Source organism: Panulirus ornatus, chromosome 73, assembly GCF_036320965.1.
Source record: "Panulirus ornatus isolate Po-2019 chromosome 73, ASM3632096v1, whole genome shotgun sequence".
Taxonomy (NCBI): domain Eukaryota; kingdom Metazoa; phylum Arthropoda; class Malacostraca; order Decapoda; family Palinuridae; genus Panulirus; species Panulirus ornatus.
The window spans coordinates 102,217-119,561 of record NC_092296.1 but is presented as its reverse complement, the minus strand read 5'-3'; the positions used below and the strand labels follow the sequence as shown (position 1 = coordinate 119,561).

The window sequence follows — 17,345 nt, the reverse complement described above, 5'->3', positions numbered from 1 at the left end:
AACTCTGCATCGAGGTGTTAAAAATCTCACCTTTTTCTCCATCCTTCATTACATCAGGTGATGGAGGTCGTAAAAGGTCCTAATTGATCGTTCTGCCATTTGCCATGGTGTGAACGCTGAGCACTGTGTTGACGTCGTTGCAGAGGAATCTGTGTCTAGGAGACTGAAAGACAAATGCAAGTCTGTCGAGGACCAGACCGTCTTCCATTCGTCTGACCAGGTCGCACGGCACGATCCGGACTGGGGTAGCTGATGCGTGATGTAAGGTCACGCTGACCTGTTTTCCGAGTGATGTAGGAGCACGAGGGATGCTACAGGGGCCTTACTGACCGACAGTCGTGACCTCCGTGAACACTACCAGAGACACGAACTTAAAAGACAGCCTCGCACAGGTGGGTTGAACACGCTCACTACACGATACGCGTCCCACATTCGGAGTTTGGCCTTCGCCGTAAAATCTGTATCGTGTCATTTCCCCGGGGTTTTTAGATTCCTCCGCAGGATGTCACGATCGTTCTCTCGGTTCTTAAGTACCACAAGTGAGCGAGGTTAGCGTCAGGAACAGACGAAGAAAGGCCACATTCGCTCACGTCCATTATTTTAGCTGTCATGTGTAATGCACCGAAATCACAGCTCCCTATCCACAGTCAGACCCCCACAGACCTATCCGTACTTTATCCCAGACACTTCACATGCCCAGTTTCAGTACATTGATAGTAAGTAGACATCTGTATACCACATCGTTCCAATTTACTCTATCCCATGCACGCCTTTCACCTTCCTTCATGTTCAAGAGGGTGCCAAGTCTACTCCCAGGTATATAAAACACTTCACTTCGTCCAGTTTTTCTCCTTTCAAACTCACACTCCAACTAACGTGTCCCTCAACCTTGCTACACATAATACCATGCTTTTATTCACATTTACTCTCACTTTCCTCCTTTCACTCTGCCAGACTCGGTGACCAACTTCTGCAGTTTCTCACTCGAATCTGCCACCAGTTATCAGTCGCAACATCAACTGTATCAACTTGAGAAGGTATGAATCGATGTATTCGTGAAATCGATTTTTTTTTTGTTTTGTTTTAAACTTGGGCGTTGTATCATTACGTTCCTGTTGTACCGTTATCCCGTTCTGCAGGAGACCAACGGAACGGTACTGTTGGTGTAGTGTCGTTGCATAGTGCTGTGCTATGCCGTAATCTCTATAGAGATTTAAGGTTGCGGCCGCACTTGTCTGAGCGACGGACGCAAACACAGCTGCTGGAGACGTGGTGTGAACGCGTCGCACGCACGCTGACAGCATGGCACAGACGTGACTGGAACAGTGTCTCGGGCGATGTTAAGGGCAGAGGCGTCATCAACATGCCGGAAACAAAGAGGTGCAGTGAAGATCTGGTCCACCACACTCTATCCGGGGACAGTACCCACCACTGTGTAAGAGTGGCGGGTCAAGAAAGCCTTTACCTCCTGCGAGCCTCAGACACGGTGTTGTATGGACGACAGATTAGGTCGATGTCGCCGATGAGTGAGGGTGCGTGTGGAGGAGGAGGAGGCCAGGTTGGGGCGAGAGCACTTTCCCCAGTGTACTGACCCACCGCCTCTACTCCCAGCTGTGGAAAACATCGCAACCTCTGAGAACAAGATTCCTCCCCCCCTCACACTGCCTCCATTGTCGCAGGTAGAGACGATGCCCTCAGCTGTGGTGTCAGGTGGTGGTACATAACCGACCCACAAAGCCGTGTTCAGTCGTAAGACCATGTGGCTAGGCTTCTGTGGCGCTTCCTCTCTTTTTTTTTTTGCCTCCGCGCGAAGCTTAAGGCTGTTTCAAACAAGCAGCCTCCTGTGTTGAAGGGTCGCTTGTTAAGTTCTCTGCGCTGTTTTTATGACGTGATTGGCATCATGGCTCAACAGCTTAACGGTTATTGATGGTGGTTCAGCCATCATGGAAGGTTGTGTACGCACGGGGGGAAAAAAAAACCACTTGTATCTTCCCGGATAGGAACGGTGAATTTCGAAATAATTACGACTCGTGTTGTCTCCATAGCGCGAATGCCAAACAAATTTCTTAATATTTATGGTAGAACCCACTTTCGCAACATTTTCTAATCGGGGTATTACTTCGTTACAACATTTACTTGACCAAATGACAGGAACTTTCGCTAGCAGTCGACAGGTTACACCAGTACATATTACGAAGTCCAACAGGCCATCGAGGCAAGGATCATGTGAGGGATCTGCACATATCCTGATGGTAATTCATCTCCGTGTGCCGGACGGAGATGAATCACTGTTGATGATTAACATTAGTATGCAAATATCGTGTGAACGTGTTGGGGGACGGAGGCATTTCCGTGCGTGGAGATCCGGAAGTTTGGACACAGGAAGAGGAGCGAGATCGTTGTATTCAGCGGTCCCAAAAGCAGCCCCATTTTACAGCAATACAGTCCCACAGATCAAGCTTAGCACAAGCAACAATAGCGGTAGTGTGTAACTCCAACGCTAATGTAGTCAGGGGACTGAAGTTCCCACTTCCCTAAGAAGCTAAGGAATTATCAGTGGGCTTGGTATGATGAGCACCAGTAAGTACACGATGTGGAAACGCTTTCTACCCTAATCATAAAACGCCACGACACTTGAGCACCGTACAACCAAAACGCACCTGACCAGCGACCAATATGTAGTATTACCAGATGTAGCGCAAGTAGAAGGATGCTAGGCTTGGCTCCATCATCATCATCACCATCATCATCTCATCATCATCACACCATCATCATCATCATCAGCTCGGTCAACCGTCGATTTTATTAAGGATTTGCTGGTGAATCGGCCGAACACAAGTGAGGGTCGTATTATCGTCTGGGAAATAGCCTACTCAATAGTTTTATTCTCGCCCCCTTTCTTTTTTTTTGCTGGCCGTTGTCGGGGCGTGCGACGCTGCCACTGGTCCCCCAGCACGCAATACGTCTTTTGTTACGGTAGACCTGCATTACAGTGATGTATGTCATCATGGCATCACTGCCATAGATCTTGGCAGTTTCAGGTCATCATAATCGGGGGTAATGTAGGCTTGACGTGGTACGAAACAAGGGACAATCTGTCATGTTTACAGCGCAGTACAGTTGTCGGAGGTAGTGTTAAGCTTTGAACATAAACCATCCACGATTTTGAATGCATCGGTAGTTAGTTTGTTACTCACTATACAGCCCCTTCAGGGAGAAAACTACTATCGTCCGCTTGTTTGTGATCGGGCCTTGTGGGTTATCGGTACTCGTGTTGTTTGATTTGAGCTTCGCATAGAAATAGAAATTCCTTAGTCTCTCGCTGTTTTTCTTTGAATTTCATGTGGTATTTTGAGTGGTGTCGATAAACTTGTCTCTGCACAGTTCACTTTCTTCATCTGGTCGCCCGTCCGTTCGTCCATTACGCCACACGTTCGTCAAATAGGTTTCATTAACACGGATTAGGGGCTCCAATTTGTTTTGCATGTTTGGATATTTTTTTGCCAAGAAATATTTACCCAGTTTGTTGAATGCTGGCCTTTCTTGGCCACCTGAGTAGGATGGACAGGCGTATCGTAGCTCCGTGGATAGGCGTCATATTGGTTAGTATTCTCCTGGCGACTTTTAAGTCTCTGGGTTATGGTTAAAGCCAACGACACAGTCGTCAGTGTAGCATCAGTGGTGGGTAGCGATGTGGTGGTGTGTGTGTGTTTGTTCAGAGAATAGCTAGGCTCGGTTACGCTAGAGGGTGTGTATGGGTAGCAACACCACATGGGTGAGTAGTGTAGCGATGGTGGGTGCTGGTTGAAATGGAAAGATTAGCCAGACTGTGTGTGTGTGTGTATCGCTTAGGGGTGAGGGGTGTAGCGATGGTGGGTGCTGGTCTTGAAAGGAGTGTGTAGCTAGGCTAGGTTAAGTGGTGCGTATCGATAGCTGCCCCGCGGTGAGTAATGTTGACTCTGTGTGTGTTGGTTTAGTAAAGAGAGCAGTGAGGCTAGGTTTAGAGCCTTGTATGAATACCTGCACGGTGAGTGGCGGGGGTGGGGGCATCGACAGGAAGCAGCAGCTGTGATGTGGTTGAGGCGTCAGTCAGTGTGTGTAACAGTGGACCAGTGACACGAAGGACAGACGGTCTCACAGAACCCACCATTTACCTCCGCTCACCCTGACGCCGTGCCAGTCCGCCGCTCACGCCTCGCTCTTCCGCGCTAATTACAGCCTTTTATACGGTCCCTCGGTTGCAGCAGCCCGCTTTTATTAACCCCCCTTGTTTCCCTCCATGGCGACCCAGGTCTTGTGTGTGTTTGTGTGTGTGTGTGTGTGCCTCGAATGTTCGGTTATGAGAGCTGTGTTGTTCTCCGTGAGTAAGACGTCTCCCATGCGGGTGTTAGCGACGTTCGTCGCTGCAGGCCATCGAAGCTGACGACGTCCGGTCTTGCCCGGCCTCCGTGATTGGCGACGCCCAGCGCGCTTGTGACAAGACCTTCTTCATCACGTTGGAAAACACTGGCCATCTGTGTATCTTGTCAGTCGGCGGGGGCGATCGGAGGACGGCCGGAGTGCATCCAGCAGGCTACCGGGAGGGCGCGTCCGTGGGTGGGTGGCACGGCCAGAGGCGATGGTCGGCAGTAATGACAACATTGGCGACGTGGTCCTTCACAGGGCCATAATCACTAGGTGGGCCACTGCCACCACCGCCGCCGCCGCTGGCCCCCGCCAGGTCACGGCCGCTCCGCCTCCCCAGGTTTCATTACCAGCGATGCTCTGTTCCACCGAGTGGGTTTCTTGCGTCTCTTTCGGTTCCCGTTTCCCCTCATACACCCTTGTGATTGCTTCGTGCCACTGCTCCTAGGGAACGATCCCCATGAACTGCTTCAGTCTCGTGAAATGTTTTGACATCGATGCTCTCCTCTCTCGCTGGCATTAAATTCCCTCCCCCTTTAGGAAGCTGAGGCTTTCAGTCCCCTTCGTTGTCGTTGTGTTATCGTCTTTAGAAGGTGTATCCCAGCCTCTGATTATATTGTTTTCCCTGACCCCGCAGCCGTCATGTTTCGAGTCGAACTGACACAGGACACAAAGGCATTCGCCATAGCTGTATCGTCTCTCCTGTGGCTTTCCTTCTTGTGTGTGTGTGTGTATGTGTGTGTGGCGCGCAGGCACCTACCTCTCCAGCGAGAGACAGAATGAGCGGCTCTTGAGGAGGTAAGAGCGGTCTTTGAGGCTCCGACCAACTTGCCTTGTCATTGAGCAGCGTCGCCCTCCACACACACACACGCACACACACACACACACACACACACACACACACACACACACATTACCTAAGTGCCCTGATGTATTTTGAGCCTCTCTCGCTGACCTGGTCTTGCATCAGTATGACCCCGTGGCGTTGGAGATTTGATAGATATAACCTGAAACCCTATGAAACGCTGGGGTCGTGCCAACGATACGTTGCCTGGGTGAGGGAACATATGACGTTAGGTCCTGATAAACGATTGTTCTGAGGTGCAGGACTTCAGTTGTCGGTCACCTAATGGCGAGAACTCGGCGGTATAATCGTCTGTCGAACTTACGAAAAAAACGCATTGAGGATTTTAACAAGCTAGTTACCCTTACAATTAGCGTCATGTTCTCGGCTGCTTGACCGGGTTGCCCGAACATAGAGACGACGGCAATAGAATAAATATGTTTTGTTTATTATACCTGAGGCACCACTTGAGGTACTGGTGCCGGGGATAAGAGGCAGTTTCCTGCCTGGGCCATCTTGGCTTGATTGCTGGGGTCGGGAGAGACGTCGATTTTCGCTCACAACCCCCCCAACAACCAACCCCACACAACCCCTCCCTCAAACCCCCCAGCATGACGCAGCCCCCCTCATACTAAGGCCTGACGTAGAGTGATTACAGCTATATTCAAGTCTTTGACCCACGGACCCCGTCTCGTCTGTAGCCAGTTCTCCTGTCCGTGTTTCACAAGTCAGTCCAGAACACGTCTGGTTGGGCGACTAAGGTTGTAGGATAGTGTTTACAACCGCCGGCCTCTTGCTCTAGTGTTGTGCCAGACCCCAGCCCAACCCTCACCACACGTCGCTCCCCATCTTTCCCCTATTCATTTGTTCCTTCTTTCTCCCTGACGTAATTGTTTTGCACAATTGAAATTGGTTGATATTACGCCAGCGGTGCTCTCGTATTGGAAATGGGACGTAGATAGTTTAGGTGGCGTCCGTCGTGTGTTTAAAGAAGAATTTCGAATTTCGGTGCCTCTTCTTCCCCCCTCCTCCTCCTCCTCCTCCTCCTCCTCTTGTTATTCTATCATCACTAATTACCTGTCCTCATTTCAACTTGTTAAAGAGTCATTCACCGGTGAGACTAAAGCGAACACAGGTATTAACTGTGATGTCGCCCCTGACGAAACCAGCTTCCCATACAGCTTGCCTCCCTCGCCCTCCCACTGTGTCGTGTCCTCAGTCGTTATCCGGTGTGCCCCTGTAGACCTGGCGCACCTTAAGAAAAATACCAAGTGATTACACATCTTTAACTCGACGCCTCTCTGTCGAGGGATGAGCTGGCGAGACACCGACACGTCGGATCATGCTGAGAATTTCCCCCATGTAGCGGGGCCTTCTTCATAGCGATTACAACAGTTTACTTCTGACACGTATTTAAAGCTGTATCTTGTCAATAGGTTTACAGGGAGGTGGCGGATGGAGTCATCTTCCCTCAGTCGTGTTAAATGTGGACGAACGTACCCTTACGTAGCATAGGCCCTGCTGTGGGGGGGACATGAACCAAAGGATGTAGGACGCTGCAGAAACGTGTGAATATAGAGAGTGTGGGGCTCTGGGCGAGGTGGTGAAGAGAGGAACTGTAGCGAACTGGCCGAGTATCTCGAGGCTTTGGGCTGACAGGGACCAAGAGACAGGATGGTGCCGCATTCAGGACCTAACCTAACGCAGGGGTCGTATCTATATATATGCTTCCCTCGCTAAGGATCCCCCGGGATCCTGCAGCCGAACGTTACAGATCATTGTGAAACGCGTCGGATCCTACAAGGAAGATGGTACGGATCCTACAAGGAAGATGACACGGATCCTACAAGGAAGATGGTACGGATCCTACAAGGAAGATGGTACGGATCCTACAAGGAAGATGGTACGGATCCTACAAGGAAGATGGTACGGATCCTACAAGGAAGATGGCACGGATCCTACTAGGATCCTATACACGCGTGGTGAGAGACAGGCATTATAGCGTGGATCCTTTTAGCCTCATAGCTCAGGTCAACTATCTTTGACCTCCCTGACAGTGGGAGGCCCCACTTGAGCACCGGCAATGACCCACTCCTGAGTCCACAACAGACGCTCGGGGCTCGAACCCCCCCATCCTTATGGTTACGTCGCCTCGCGCGCTCCTCGTAACCTCGTACGACCAGGGAGCTCGACCATCCGTAGCCATCGTGGCCGCCTACGTCCGTCTGTAGGACGTACCGGCGGGCCTGCGACTCCCGCGCCACCAAAAAATCCAAAATTGCTGCCAAGAACCCGTTTCCTCTCTCTCTCTCTCTCTCTCTCTCTCTCTCTCTCTCTCTCTCTCTCTCTCTCTCTCTCTCTCTCTCTCTCTCTCTTAGTCTTCCGTCTCTGGAAGGTTCTCAATGGCGTCCTTGGCTTGAGGAAAATGTCGCGTCGCAGTCAAATTGGCTTTGTTAGGCTCGGGTGTGTGTGTGTGCGTCGGGCGATGAGGGGCTGGCGTGTGTCTGTGTACGGCATCATTACCCACCTCACCTGGTCATTACACCGGCCGACTAGATTAATTAACTCGTCCGACGTCATCAGCATCGGCGGCGCCCTCCTCCATCATCGCTCCTCGTCAGCCAGGTGTGTGTGCGCGCGCGCGCGCTCGTGTGTGTGTGTGTGTGTGTGTGTGTGTGTGTGTGTGTGTGTGGTGGGAGTAGGGGTGGGGTGTGAAGCAGACGACAGCACATCTGCTGAGTGGTGAGGGGACAGAAATGCGACAGCCGTGTTTCTCCCGGGAAACGAACGCTGGGTGTCGTTTTTTTTTTTGCGGTCGGGGTAAGAAAGGGAGGGGGGGGGCTAAAGGGGTTGTAGTGGGGGTGGATGGTCATCAATACAGCAGTGGTCATCAATACAGCAGTGGTCATCAATACAGCAGTGGTCATCAGGTCGTGGTGGTCGAGCCATGGCAGCAGTTCATCCGTATCACCTGACCCGTATCCCATTTTCTTCTTCGGCCTAGAGAGGCGTGGAGCTCCTTGTGTGTGTGTGTGTGTGTGTGTGTGTGTGTGTGTGTGTGTGTGTCGTTAAGAACCACAACTCCACTGGAACTGTAGGGTCACCTAGCCCTAACGTCCATACATAGTACTAATGATGGGGGGGAAAACGATGCTAAGCTTAGGGATTAAGCCTTAAGGGCGACGTTATAACTGCCCTGACGACGGTGTATCCGCCCTTTGTGCTTTCGACTTGTCGTGCCAAAAGTGGGGGTTGGGGGCGGGGGGGGGGGGATTCCCGTGTAGGGGACTAAAAAGCAGACGAGGGTGACAGTCGCAGGGCAAGTCGTAGGGCTCCTCGCCCTTAAGGCCTGATCGTAGTGCATAACGAATGACGTCACTTGGTTTATTTATACAACGTAACGGTTTATGTCCTGCGTGTTTATTCTGCCCAGGGAAAGGGGGGGGGGAGGGGGTTATTTGGCCCGGTGGCTGGGGGTTATTTTCTACGGATATGCCAGAGCTTTGGGGCGGGGGTGGGGGGTTGACTAGTGAGGCAGGGAGATGATGTGGGATTGGTAGAGAGGGTAGTTAAGGCGTCTGATGACCTGGATTGAGGAGTGTGACGACCTGGGGTTCAGGAGTGAGACGACCTGGAGTTGAGGAGTGTGACGACCTGGGGTTGAGGAGTGTGACGACCTGGGGTGGAAGTGTGAGGGAAGGCGTCAGCAACGTTGGTAGGGGGGCGACGTCAGCAGGAGCAGGAGCAGGGAAGGCGTCAGCAACGTTGGTAGGGGCGGGCGACGTCAGCAGGAGCAGGGAAGACCTCAGTAACGTTGGTAGGGGCGGGCGACGTCAGCAGGAAGAGGGAAGACGTCAGCAGCGTTAGTAGGGGTGACAAGACGTCAGGAACATCAGTAGGGTCAATGTCAGCAGCAGTAGCGAGTGGCAGTGTCAGCAGGGTCATCGTCAGCAGTGTCAGCATGGTGCCAGCGGCAGTAGCGATGAGGAGGAGGGGGTGTGAGGGAGGGAAGGGGGGAAAGAGAGCCGAGGACGCTGGCGAATGAGGGAGGGAGGAGGGAGGAGGGTTGTGGGGAGGCGTCAGCTGCCATCATGCTACGCCGGACTGTGTGAATGGCCATAATTTTTGTGACATTCATGGCTGCATGTCATGTGTCAAGCCCCCGTAATGAATTACTGCCCTCCCCTCCCACCCTGGCTCTCTCTCTCTCTCTCTCTCTCTCTCTCTCTCTCTCTCTCTCTCTCTCTCTCTCTCTCTCTCTCTCCCCCAGTCGTGCGCCGAAATTTCTTCTCTGTTTCGTCCTATTGATCATAAAGATGAACTGATAGGGTTTATATATGACAGAGTGGGCATCACGAACCATGTATCTCTCTCTCTCTCTCTCTCTCTCTCTCTCTCTTTCGAACCCGTACTTCCCAAGTGTAGAGTAAGATGTCACAAATGAACGTTGATTGGCACGAATTGCGATCACTTAACATCGCCTAGTTAACTAGCATCACTTGCCATCATTTAACATCGTCGCCTAGTACGAATTGCGGTTAAGGGGGGGTTGGGGAGGTGGTGGGGTGGGGAGGGGATATTGAGAATAGTTGTGTGTGTGTGTGTGTGTGTGTGTGTGTGTGTGTGTGTGTGTGTGTGTGTGTGTGTGTGTGTGTGTAGGGCAACAATTGCTGCCAGCTTCCCCCCAGAATAATTTGTCAGTGTCACCCCGTCAACATGACGCATCATTTGCCAGTGACGCTGTCAAGACTTGTCACTCCCCTCCCTCCCTCCCTCGCTCACACACACACACACACACACACACACACACACACACACACACACACACACACGTAGCAGAGCGAGAGAGGACGAGGAAGGTGTAGTGCTGTCACGGGTGTCACCAGCTGGGACCAGGGTGTAGGGACGGGCCAGGTGTGACATAACAGCGACACCATTGGAACCTACAGGTGTTGGGGGTCAGGTGCACGTAACACCTACGGAGGATGGGCCAGTTGTGGGGTACGTGGGCAGCACTGGTACACCCCACACAGAAGGTGTGCGACACTGCACCACAGGTACCTCTGGGCTCCAAGATGTAATGGCAGAAACGATAGTGTTGTTCCCCCTGTTCATACGTTCATGATGAGTTTAGCATTGAAGAGATTTTACTCAAGTATTTACCTGTCTCTCTCCTGGGCCAGGAATCAGTGTTGTATGACGTGGACGCCGTTTGTAGGAGGTGGTCAAGGACCATACAGGATGCATTGTGTTGCCAAAGTGTGTGTGTGTGTGTGAGCCCACCAAACCTTCGTCCGCCGTTCGCTACATCGATGTTACAGTGCGGTGACTGTGTTGTGACGTTGTATTTTGTATCCTTTATGAGCTTTGTGACGCTCTTGAAAAAGACGGTCATGCCAGTAGTGCTAACTACATCGTCCGACAAATACATACACACATCGCAGTAGTTAGGGCGGGGAATGAGGGGCGTCGAGATGGACGGTGTTTGTCTGGACGCTCGGGGTAAGTGAACTATGTAGTCTATGGGTTGTGAATGTCAGGTTCCAGCCTCGTCCAGGAACACCTCACACGTAACGCTCCTGTGTTCCGTGCACCACACTGTTCCGTGCACCACACTGCTCCCGTGTTCCGTGCACCACACTGTTCCTGTGTTCCGTGCACCGCACTGCTCTGTGAGGAAGTCCCTCATGTAAAGGCTGAAACGTGAGTACATGACTTGTGTGTTCGTCAAACCTTGCATGAATCTAAGGTAAGTGGACTTGACCCTGTGTTGCGGAAGCGTTGAAGGCCAGAACACTTGTAGTGGACCGGACATACAGCTGTAGTGGTTACTCGTGGTGTGTCTGTCAATACAGTGTTGTATTCTTCTGTTTCAGCTGCAGCAGCTTGTGGTGAGCGGAGAGCTGGCATGCAGCAAGGAGGAAGCCGCATCGCTCGCCTGCATACAGCTACGCATTGAGGAGACCTGGGCACCCCCTGAACCCCCCACCTCCGCCCACAACCTGGTTCCGTCCTCCACCCACGCCCACAACCTGACGCCCGCACCCACCCCAACGCACGCCCACTCCCCGACTCCCGCCCACCACCAACAGCACGTCAGCCTGTCGCTCACCTCCCCCGCTCCTGATCATACCTTTAGTTTCAGCGTAGCTAATAGCGAGTCCTCCACCACAACCACCGCCACCACACACTCCCACTCCCTCTCCACCCAGCACCCGACCCCCACCACCACCACCTGCCCGACACACCCACCCTACCTCTCCACGCCCACAGCCAACCATGGAGGCTACCTGGCCTCCACACACACACAGCAGAATGGAAAGGTCAGTGTCTTACGGCGATGTAGTAGTATAAGGCTCTTATGTGTGTGTGTCTCCAGCCGTCCCTTCTGCTGATACCTGTTGCTTCAGACGCCCTCCACCTGTCCGCTCTTAGGCTGGGTTTGCCGTGCCCCACACTCATACACACACACACACACACACGCACACACCTGGTCAACCACACCTCTTTTGGAGGAGGACCATTCTTGACACCACAGGGTCAGAGACACGAAGTCGGGAGGGAGACATACTACTACGTGGTCAGGGGGGACACACACGTGGTCGGAGGCTACCACGTGGGTTGAGGGAAGGTATAGTATATTGAGGAGGTGTTGCGCTGCGCTGGCCACGGGGGGCCACGTATGATCAGGGGGGAGGAGACGCCTCGCCTCGCGCCCGTCCATGTCACAGATGCGGCGGCGACGTACGGGAGACAACACCTGTCGGGGCTCTGACAAACGCTGCACGTGCTTATTGAGGCAGCTGTTGGCTTGCCTCACGCAGGTGTGCTTTGAGCGCGCCACCTGCCTCGTGGGTCAGGCCTTGACCAGTGTCACGCAGATGTGCCTCGACCGCGCCATCTGTCTGCTGGGGCACGTGAAGGAGAGCGTGAAGCAGGTGCGTGCTACCCCTCGCTGTCCCCCCAACCCCTCACCTTCAGCGAGTTAATGTGTGTACCTTAACCCCCATTAAAACCATGTGTCCATTAATCCATTTTCTTCTTCCCCCTTCTCTCCAGCACCTGATAATGACGGAAAACGACAATTTGAGACTCTAGATCGTAAGTGTTACCCTGCCGTAAAGACGGAGGGTTGAAATTTTTTTTTGTAATACGTCAAACGCTTCCACTGAGACAAGCCAGGTAGACACACCTCACCTCACGTGCAGTGCTAACCCGGAAGTTGGATGGAGGCTATGGATTACACGCAGACTGACTACTGGACTACCCAGTTACCCTGTGGGGTGTTTAGACCTCCGGTTCCTCTGACGGACCCGCAGTTACAGCCTCATAGACTCCGTCAGGAGGCTGAGGACCGGACGACCAAGCGGGCCATCAGGACCAGTGGGTTACATCCTGAATATGACATGTCAGCTCGCCTGGTTGCTCACTCCACAGACGGGACGCCCTTGCGGCGTACGCATGTTAGGAAAGCATGACAGCCAACGTATTTACTCGGGAAACGTGGCTCATAAATCGACTCGCAGAACGGAAAATCGACTGGAGGTGAAGAGGAACGAAGCTATGACCTGTTACGACCGCATCGGTGGCCTTGGCTCATGTCAGAGGCCTGCAGGGGTTCCCTGCGTCGTGACCTCATGAATCTTGTCCCTTCCAGAGGGCCGAGCTCGGCTCTACTGAGTGTGTTTCATGTTACTCAGGTCCTGCCGGATACGGATGGTTGTTGGGTGTGTGTGTGTGTGTGTGTGTGTGTGTGTGTGTGTGTGTGTATGTGGAGAGAGATGGAAGGTTCTTAGTCGTATGTTTGGATGGCACCCTTCATCGTATACAATACATCCCTCTACCACAAACACCAGCATTCCCCCCACCACATACACCTCCTCCCACCACATAAACCACCTATCCTCCCACCAGATACACCCGCTGTCGTCCTCCCACCACATACACCACCCGTCCCCTACCACATGCACCATCTCCCCCCACACCACATACACCACCCCTGTGTTAGGTGTAAGGTGACCGGCCAGTCTCAGGTAATGGCCACACGTCTTCTTGTTAACTGAGGAGTTTTTTAATTTCATAATTGAGGTTTTTTTTTTTATAACCTCCCTGTGACCCTGGTGTGATCCTCCTCCTCCTCTTCCTTTACTCCCTTCATCCCTCCCTGTGTTTTCTACCCAACTCGTCATCTTTTCTCCCCAAACCCCCACGGTTATCTGTTATCTCCCTCCCCTCCCCCGTGTATATGCCACCTCTCTTGGCTCTCTCTCTCTCTCTCTCTCTCTCTCTCTCTCTCTCTCTCTCTCTCTCTCTCTCTCTCTCTCTCTCTCTCTCTCTCTCTCTCTCCCCTCACCCATCGTCCCAACCTTCTTTTCCCCCCTGGTCTCCCCTCCCTTTCGTCCTCCTCCCACCTCTCTGCTCCGGCCCATCACTTCCTCCACTCCCCCTTCTCCCATACCTCCCCATTCCTACCCCCTGGCAGGGTATGGGAGGCCGTCGGTAAAGTAGAGTTCATGTACCGTGACGGTGAGCCGCCGGCCTCCCTCCCCGACTTAGCATAAGGTGCCGCCACCTGCTGGTACTGCTGACGGTGCACTGCTGGTACTGCTGACGGTGCACTGCTGGTACTGCTGACGGTGCACTGCGGTACTGTGTGCAGGTCCTGCGCTCTGTTGCTCGCGGTGCGAGAGGTGTCTGTGGCTCTGATAAGCATCGTCTTGGAGGGCGTGTCACTGTGAGTTCCAGCCTATTCCAGCACAGTACCGCTCTCCCCTGCACTATGACTCGAACCACACTGAGTCTTTATCGAATTCTGACGTTCTCATGAGCCTAATTTGCCGGATGCGTCGATGGAAACTCTAACTTTACATTATCTCTCACTTTAGTGTGTTATATTATCGACTGTTTCAAGGTCTTCCCTGAACAGAAGGTTAAGAAGTGCCGTACGACAGTTTCAACGAGACTTGATGGCAGCAGGCTCCCGCCGATACATCGTGATTGGCGGCCGAATAACGCGCTTTCCATGTATGCATAAAAGACGCATGTCACCGGAGCCCTCTGGAATTGGGATGGGTTTCCTCAGTGGCGTGCCGCAGGGCGCGATCTTGGGGGAGCCTTTGTTCTTCTTCTTGATGTGTGTATAATGACTAAGCAGAGAGACTCTGGACTCATATCTGCTTGTGTTTGCTGATGACGCCGAGCTGATGTGGGAAGTCAAGAAGGATCAGGATTCCATCCAGCAACGTATTCAGATGAGACGTAAACAAACCCCAGTGTAGCCCTGGTACGTGGTTGATGAAATGCGATGTTAATGAAGATGGGAAGAAGTTTAAGGACTTCGACACGAGCGGCGTCCTGCAGGAACCTGTGTATGAGAGGGACTTGGGAGTCGCCGCTGCACGTAAGCTCCCGCCATAGCTCATAGTTCAGAAGAGGTGTCGAAGTGGACGAAGTGTCTGCTGGCAGATGTGATGAAAAAAGCATTTAAACGCACTCGGTAAACTATCCCCAGAGTGAAAAATAAGACCAAAACTAGTATTTCGCTTCTCGGCCTTGGTCACGGCACATGGAAGGACGAAGACGTGTGAGAGAGAAGAGGACCGGAGGAGGACAACAAAAATGGGTGCCATGATTACGAGGGGTGAGCTACAGTGAGGGAGGGAGGGGGCGTGACCTTCAGTTTGCCAGCTGTGGAAGAAATGAGAGTTGTGAGTCGATCACAATCTTCAGGTTTTGAAAACCAGTGTGATGGCAGGAGGCCGTTCTTCGGAGGATGAAGAGCTAAAAAACTGCCATAGGACATGACCAAAGACTTGTTAAAGAAGCACTGTGCTGGTGTAAGAGTGGTGGATGAATGGAATGTGGCAGGCAATGGAGTCGTGAATGCGGGCGGTACAGAGAAGCGTTTGAAAAGTGTGTTGAAGGAGAAAGCTCGAGAGATGAGGGACGTCAGATGTGGAGAACTACATCTCAGTACTGTGTGAAGAGGTATTTACACACACACACACACACACACACACACACACACACACACACACACACACACACAGCGGGAAGTAAGGAATTGCTATTATGATATATATGTGGAAAGGGAAAACTCTCTCTCTCTCTCTCTCTCTCTCTCTCTCTCTCTCTCTCTCTCTCTCTCTCTCTCTCTCTCTCTCTCTCTCTCTCTCTCTCTCTATCTGTCTGTCTATCTATCTATCTATCTATCTATCTATCTATATATATATATATATATATATATATATATATATATATATATATATATATATATAGATAGATAGATAGATAGATAGATAGATAGATAGATCTTCACCTCCCAGTGGCTAGATGTTTATACATCGTAAGGTCACACGAAAGACGCAGGCCTTACGAACATCAGGAAGTGCACCTGTTCCTTCTCAGCAGCGTCCTGGGGGTTGTCCTTCACAGTCGCCCAGCTCACGTTCCTCTCTCTCGTTTGCCAGGAACCGTTGCGTAACACTCGCGTCCACGATCGCATCTCGTTCGTTCTCTTCCCTGGAACTTCCGCTCCGGAAGCGGGCCTTCATACCTTCATCTCTGTCAAGATCTCTTGCTTTCTGATCCCATTACTTTAAAGCAGTTGATTGTCTTGTATTTCTTATCATCTCCTAAGCTCCTTTATCTTCCCCTGACGAGTGTTCTAGACTTAGAAATGTTACCCCACTTCGAATGAACTAGTGGTCTAACGTTTTCTTCCGCGGATCTTTCCGTGTTGTTTAATTTCTTCTTCTTTTTTCCATTTTCTTTATGCGGAGTCGCGAGTCGCTTTAGGGAGTTGTTTGCTTCTCGTATTGTTTGCTTGTGGTGTGTTATGGCAGTCAGGGTCGCCGTGGGTCATGTCCTATGACCCCTGACGCGAAGGGACCTGTCAGGGTCGTCGTGGGTCATGTCCTATGACCCCTGACGCGAAGGGACGACCCTTGAATATAATGGCTTGGCCCCTTTGACCTGACCGTAATGGCCTCTGCTCATGCCATCATTCTCAGCGATCCTACCCTAAGGTTCAAAGGCCGCATCGATGTCTTCACAGGCCGTGCAGTCGTGCTCAAGGGTCGTGCAGTCGTGCTCAAGGGTCGTGCAGTCGTGCCCAAGGGCCGTACAGCCGTGCTCAAGGGCCGTACAGTCATGCTCAAGGGCCGTACAGTCGTGCTCAAGGGCCGTACAGTCGTGCTCAAGGGCCGTGCAGTCGTGCTCAAGGGCCGTGCAGTCGTGCTCCAGGGCCGTACAGCCATGCTCAAGGGCCGTACAGTCGTGCTCAAGGGCCGTACAGTCGTGCACCAAGGGTTCAGGTCCAGATTGTCCAATTCTTACACTGTCTTGCCCCCAGCGGGTCAGAGGTATTTCCTGAAGGTCGATCGTCCACGGGGACATACTTGCAATTTTTCCTGCCTGCGGTCTTGCATGCCACGCTCCGACCTTGACCTTCAAAGGTCGCCTTGCACCTTCAGGTTTTCGTCTACTGGTCCGACGTACGTTGGAGCGCGCGCGCACACACACACACACACACACACACACACACACACACGAGGGGGGGAAGGGGCGGACCTTCATTCAGACCGCAGCTGCGGCTTTGGGCTGGGTACGCGCGGCTGGCGTGGCTTCCAAGACGTTGTGGGTATTGAAAGGTCATTGTATAAAAGCCTGAGCTTTTTTTTCCCTTCGTGGCTCCAGGTCATATGATTTTATCATATCATCTGTCCATCGTTGTGCCTGTCTGTCTATCCGTCTGCATATCTATCTGTCTATCCGTCTGTCTATGCATATACATATGTATAGGCGATGTTTTACTGCATGTAATCTTGACCCATTTCAAAACACGACTCTGGTGTGCCGAACGTAATCGAGGGGTAAGTTGTGACACTCACAAATTGGATTACTTTTCGTGCCATTATATGCGTTCCAGTTGTCTTACGATGGTCTTTGTTAGGTTAGGTGAAAACACCACGGCAATGTAGCACTTACCTATGCACGGTGTTTGTGTGTGTGTGTGTGTGTGTGTGTGTGTGTGTGTCTGTGACCCCCTTCGACAAATTGCTTTGACCTTAAAGAAACAATTTTTTTCCGTAGGTGT

The 17,345-nt window shown here is 52.0% G+C and overlaps 1 protein-coding gene across 4 annotated transcripts in view; it reads left to right on the top strand.

Annotated features, from left to right (window-relative positions):
- The window catches only part of LOC139748281 (1-phosphatidylinositol 4,5-bisphosphate phosphodiesterase epsilon-1-like), a 189,007-nt gene that overhangs the window by 97,612 nt on the left and 74,050 nt on the right, over window positions 1–17,345 (top strand). For 3 of the 4 annotated variants that reach the window (XM_071661254.1, XM_071661252.1, XM_071661253.1), the window contains exon 3: window positions 11,125–11,571. In XM_071661254.1, the coding sequence (XP_071517355.1) occupies window positions 11,125–11,571 (447 nt within the window). Of the gene's footprint in view, window positions 1–11,124; window positions 11,572–11,593; window positions 12,187–17,345 lie in introns of those variants that run through there. The other variant, XM_071661255.1, reaches the window with a different exon arrangement.